The sequence below is a fragment of the Xiphophorus maculatus genome, chromosome 16 (assembly GCF_002775205.1).
Source record: "Xiphophorus maculatus strain JP 163 A chromosome 16, X_maculatus-5.0-male, whole genome shotgun sequence".
Taxonomy (NCBI): Eukaryota; Metazoa; Chordata; class Actinopteri; order Cyprinodontiformes; family Poeciliidae; genus Xiphophorus; species Xiphophorus maculatus.
The window spans coordinates 20,223,488-20,229,487 of NC_036458.1; the positions used below are offsets into that span (position 1 = coordinate 20,223,488).

The window sequence follows — 6,000 nt, forward strand, 5'->3', positions numbered from 1 at the left end:
TTGGGTGCTATAGATAAGCAGCTAAGAGTTTAAGCATGTGTTAGTGTGCATGAAAATAAAAATCCAACATGTTCACGGAGCGCGCTGCACTGGATCCATGCTTTCATCCTGTTCAGGTCCAATTCTAAAACTCTCCTGAAGCGTTTTTATTAAAATTGTAGGAACAGATTCCTGTTTAAGTCTGGACAAATTTATAATAAAATATACTTACCCTTTTGAGCTCTTGAAATCTTTGGTGTAGAGTTTCCTCAGTGTGTAGCCATGCAGATCCTATGTGCTCCTATCTCTGCCAACGCCAAGTAAAACGAAGGTGGTGAGGTCATGCGTTCGAAGGCTGGATTGTTTTGCCTTTCGCAGCAACAGAAAACAGAAACCTGCACCCAGACTCAGTCTTTCCTCTCTAACCTGCCCCGCTCGGGTCCCACCCTCAGAGTCCAGGTGGGGCTCGTACACCTGGAAGCGGCAATGGCTGCAGGAGTCACACCTCCGTACATCCAAACCCCGTTTCCCATCAGAATTTGCATCCCATTTGCTGATGGCGCTGGCGCTCGATCTGGATTAACCAGAGTGTCTGGGGTTGAGTGTTGAAACACGGGCTCAGGAGGGGTGAAAATCACAGAGTAGTGAGGAACGGCTTTAAGGCGAGTCCGACTGACTCACCCCCAGTGTCACTGGGACACAGCCGTTGCCTGAGCTACTGGTGAATCACAACAACATTGGAAATCAGTTTGTTAGCCTTGGGGAGAGTTGCAGTAAGCCTAGAGAATACCTTTAGACTTTTGTCTCTCATGAGTCCTTGCAAAACACTGCAGCTCATGCCTGTACAAGCACAGCGCTCGTTCGTTCAGGGCGTGTTAAACTCGGTTTTTGAAGTCACCCTTTAGCTCTAATGCCAGAAAAGCAGTTAGGCAACCCGGGAAGTGTCTACTGCTTGATGGAAATGTCAGTATCGGGACGTTCGGGCGGTTAGCCGTGAACCCATGGATCCTTTACAAACTCTGCTGCCTTTAAATGCCACAGAATAACCGAATGGTGCCGCTGGCCATATCCACCTGCTCATGGCTGCTGTAATTACTAGTTTCTGCAGGGCAACGTGCGCTCTACCAGGTTGTTATGATCAAAGACTGTCATTTTGTGCATTACAAAAACAGCCTGTTCAGGTGATTTCACTTGCTAGCAGCAGGAGGATGTGGTGAGATGCAGCTTATGTTCTGTAAATGAGCTGTTTACAGATAACACTGCATGTTGCTCCAATTCCCTCAGTATCATTGAGCGTTATTTATGCCTTCACAGATGTTTATGTCATGCAAGTACGGAAACTTAAATGTACTTAAGTTTCAGTACTTAAATGCTGAAATTGTTTTCAACATTTTCTGATGTTGAAAACACATTTCAGCATCAGAAAAAGATAACTTGAGGAATCAAAACGAATTGGGTCTATGTTTAAAGTTTTAAAATGAACCTCTGGTTGAGTCCCTTTTGGAAGCAACAGCAGAAATGAAGCATTACTGTGCAAGTATCAGTGGCGCAGTTGGTAGCACTGTTGCCTTGCAGCAAGAAGGTCCTGGGTTCGATTCCTGGCCCGAGGTCTTTCTGCATGGAGTTTGCATGTTCTCCCTGTGCATGCGTGGGTTCTCTCCGGGTCTTCTGGCTTCCTCCCACAGTCCATGACTGTTAGGTTAATTGGTCTCTCTAAATTCTCCCTAGGTGTGTGTGTATGGTTGTTTGTCTTGTCTGTCTCTGTGTTGCCTGCGACAGACTGGCGACCTCTCGCCCGGAACGATAGCTGGAGATAGGCACCAGCACCTCCCAACCCCACTAGGGGCAAGGGTGTAAGAAAATGGATGGATGGATGTACAAGTATCAGTCGGTCTTTGTGGACAAATGTTGTCTCACTTTACTGTGCAGAGTTCTGACCGAACTAAAGCTGCAGTATGTAACCTTTAGAGAATTTTTTTTTTTTACATATTTGTTGATGCGGTCACTGTCATGACATTATTGTATGAGACAACTAATCAGAGTCTGAGCGCATCTTAGTGCCATCAGTCACACGCCTTGTGCTCTCTGCTACGCCACAGCTAGCAGAGCCTGTTGAGAATGCTAAGGCTTGTTAGCATGGCCACCTTCACCAAAGACGGCGGATAACCGTTTTTCTGTGATGCCAAGACCCTTCTCCTGGCCTTGATTGGTTGTTTTTGGTTGGGAGTGGTGTATTTCTTCAGACAGCCTCTGTTGAACACTGCATCTTTAACCCCAGACTCATTAGATCACTTCAAAGTTTTTTTTTGTTTGTTTTTGAGGTTGATGTGGTTTTGATCACTGGCTGTTCTCAAAAACCCAAGTTTTCATTGGCTTAAGGTGACAAATTGATGTCCTGACATTCTCCCATTGGATAACCCCCTGAAGAGCAGAAATCATAGCTCCATCAAATACTGCAAGTCTTCCATCACACTGCCACTGCCATGTTTGGCTGTTGGCATGATTTTCTTTTGTCTGAAAAGCTTTTAGGTTTTTTTTGCCAAAAGACATATAGATACATTTTTGTCTCTTCAGTGAACAGAATAGTTTCACAAAAGTCCAAAGGATGATTAAGATGTCTTTGTTACACATGAGAAGAACCTTTGTTGGTTTTTAGTAAACATTAGTTTAGATGGTTGGGGTTCTTCTGTGACTTCCTGGATGAGTGGTTGATGCAGTCTTGGAGTAATTTCTGTATTTTGATCACTCTTGAGATCAACGTCCACCAATGTTCCATGGTTTCTCCATGTATCTGCTGTACAGTCTCCAGACTGACAGATTTCAATGACTGTGGTTTTTTCCATCTCTTCTTGAGTTTCTTTAGATCAGGGGAATATTTGATTCTTTTTATGACGTTTGAATCTTTTCCGTGTAATTAGACAGGTTCTGTTATCGTTTTTCATTCTTATTTATTTCTTGAGGTCTGGTAGAAATCATGTCTGAGTATTTCCAGTAAAATTTAACCCAACGAAAATGTGGCTAACCACAGTTAAGTGATGATTTCACAAGTAGACACAGTTTTCACACAAGGCTTGGTCAGTTCAGATGGCTTTTTCCCCCCTTAACAAACAAAATAGTTATTTAAAATCTGCTCTCTTAAAAGCCTGTCTTACCCTTTTGCAGGGGAAATGACTCAATCGTTACTATATTCCAAGAAAAAGCCAACATTTATAGTTTAACATACCACCAAACCAATTGAACGTCTGACTTAATACAGATGTTTTCAGTATATTAGCTTTAGCAACAGCAGAGACCGACACAAATGCTGAAAATATACACTTTACTGGCAGCTATCAGTACACACCAGTTCACAGTACATTTTCTGAACACAGAAGGAAAACATATAGCTTCTGTCTTTATTTTATCTGAGAGGGAACTGGGTTCAGACAGCGACAGGAAGAAAGGGAGGTGGAGTTCATCCTCCATGATCGTGTGAAAGTGCGTTGTAGCTTTAGCATGTTGCACGCTCTCCTTGGTGCTGAAGGTAAAACCTCGGTCACATGGAGCAAAATAAACACACACACACACACCTACACACGCATTCACACACCATACGACGCAAAAGAGGAGGAAAGTACAAAAGGAAGGTAAAAAGGTTCACGCCGAGCAGACGTTATTTACAGTTTAACAGACAGCTACAAGCGTTAAATACGGGGCTAGTGTCGAGCTAGCTTTTGGCTTGCATCCGTTGCCGTGGTTACGGAGGGGCAGGGAGCGCGCGGGAAGGCCGAAGGAGGAGACAAGAGAGGCGGAAGAGGAAAACTGCTCTACCTGGCTGTTGGGACGGGAAAAGGTTCCTGGGTTTTTGTTTCTCGTCTTCTCATTTCAAGTACATATACTGTAAACAGTATCATATATTAATAATGATATAAAAATAATAATATCCACTTAGTGGAATAAAGTATGAGGTAGTCAGACGAGAGGGCGTTAGGGGGTTGGCCGGCAGCCTTATGGCGGCCCGCCGAGCCGAGACGGAGAGGCGGCCGGGTGGAGAGGGGCGGACGGAGGAGAGGTGGAGGAAGGCAGGAGGCTTAGATGATGCCGTATTTGGCCAAGTCGCTGAGCTCCATGTCGCCGAAGGCTTCCCATGGGCACACCACTGTGATGTCGGTGCCGAGACCCTCCATGCCGGGGATGTCGTCGCCGAAGCTGCCGAAGGCGAGAAAGGTAGTAAACCGTCAGATTTGCTTTCTCGTGTCATTTCCGATAAATAAATAAAAATACAGTCAATTTCTTTTTTTTTTTTTTACCCCTTCTGGCCTGGTTTGGGAGCCTTGCTCTTGAATGTGCGAGTCTGCCTCTGCTTGAACTTGGGTGGGCCCTTTTTGGGAGTAGTGGGCCCCGCGGTACTGCCGGGGGACAGGGCGCTGCCTGCTGGTGGACTGGCGTTCATTTCTGAGGAAGACAAAGGGGAGATATTTTAAGCCTTTGGCTTCTGCTGTCCCGGCTGTAATCCTGTTTCCATCAAACTCTTAATGCCAATCAGGGCAGATTTTACAGATTAGGCTAACCTGATGGATTAGCTCTAATCCAACTGCAATCCTCAGACCACTAATTGTTCTTCTCAGTGTGAAAACAGAAAGCAACATACATTCTTGACCTCAAACCTTCTTATTAGCTCTTTAAGCTCGACCTCCAACCTGCAGAACCCTAAATCGGTTTTGGTTTTCTAACTTTGGCATTGGTATGACATTTGATTATTTATCAAGTTTGATGCTTAGAATTTACAAAGAACCTCAGATACTTTCTAACCTCCTTTATCTGCCTGCTGAGACTTTAGGGAGTGAAAACACCCCCTGTTTCATTTTGTTATTTAACTCAAACAGAAGCACCACCTGCATCAGTAAATAGCGGTGGAGAATCTCCGTCAGAATACTGCAGAGATCTCGTTAAGGAGGCTCAGTGATGTGGGGACAAACCATCAGCCATCTGCTGCTTCTCAAGTCAATCTGCTTCACTTTGAGCCTTTAAAAGTCCAAACGCAGCTTCCTTTTTCAGTTCTCTGGTAGTATAGTTTAAAACATTTAAGATTTTTCAAGCAGCAAATGTTTAAAAAACAAAACAAAAACGTAAACCTAGTTCTATCTCCTTAGTTTAAAGTTTTGCCGTCACCTTTTCCTCTCGACTATTTTGCAAATTTTGTGACATTTTTATTTCCAAATTTTCATCAGTCTGGGAAACAAAGCTAGCATCAGTCCAGTGTGCTCCTACCTGTTGTTGCAGGTGTCCCACAGAGCCTCTGGTCACCGCTTCTTCGTTTTTCTCCTTGACTTTGAGACACATTGCCTGCTTTGTGCTTTTATACCTCCAGCCCTAATCCCCACATCCTCTGCTTACCAGTCACATGGTCGCTGGTAGAGGTCAGCCAAATTTCTCGAGCAAACCAGCATCTTCTTCTACCCCGCCCCCCCCATCCCTTGCCCTTGTTTCCATGGCTTTGCCCGGCCCCTCCCTGACTTCCTGCATGGAGAAGAAGTGCTGGCCGCTTGGAAAACAATGTCAGAGATCAACCTGGAAAGATTTTTATCCGGCTTACTCCTCTAAACCGCGGCACGCCTGCTTTTAGCGCTGCTGAGAGGAGACAATCAACCGCTCGCGTTCCTCGTCCATGTGAGCCGCTGCTCAAACATGTGAGGCGCTGGGCTGTGGGTTTTATTGTGGAACCCCAGGCAGAGAAAAGATAAGATAAGATAAGATTTATTTGTCATTGTCATCAACAGATTACAATGAGATTGAGATTTGCTCGACTCGAGTTAAGATGCAGGTTATGTGTATATACATAATATACAAAGATAAAGAAAAGAGAAAAGTAGGATTAAAACTTGGGAATTTAAACAAAATTCAATAGGAATGTAAAGAAAAAAAAAGTAGCTCCGTAAATGTTTGGATAAACATTTAAATGTTTTGATTTGAAACAATTATTGACTGATGTGGTCCGATTCTGAGATTTTAAACTTGTTAGACATTTCTAGATGTTTTTAC

The 6,000-nt window shown here is 44.1% G+C and overlaps 1 protein-coding gene across 1 annotated transcript; it reads right to left on the reverse strand.

The window, feature by feature from the left end:
* Nucleotides 1-3,281: 3,281 nt before the first annotated feature.
* LOC102220713 (retinal cone rhodopsin-sensitive cGMP 3',5'-cyclic phosphodiesterase subunit gamma-like) lies at nt 3,282-5,286 on the reverse strand. The gene is made up of 3 exons (XM_005810905.2): nt 5,230-5,286; nt 4,269-4,413; nt 3,282-4,167 (listed from the first exon to the last, which is right to left on the reverse strand). Exons 2-3 carry the CDS (start codon nt 4,409-4,411, stop codon nt 4,050-4,052), a joined length of 261 nt encoding a protein of 86 aa, XP_005810962.1. The 5' UTR covers nt 4,412-4,413; nt 5,230-5,286; the 3' UTR covers nt 3,282-4,049.
* Nucleotides 5,287-6,000: the final 714 nt, after the last annotated feature.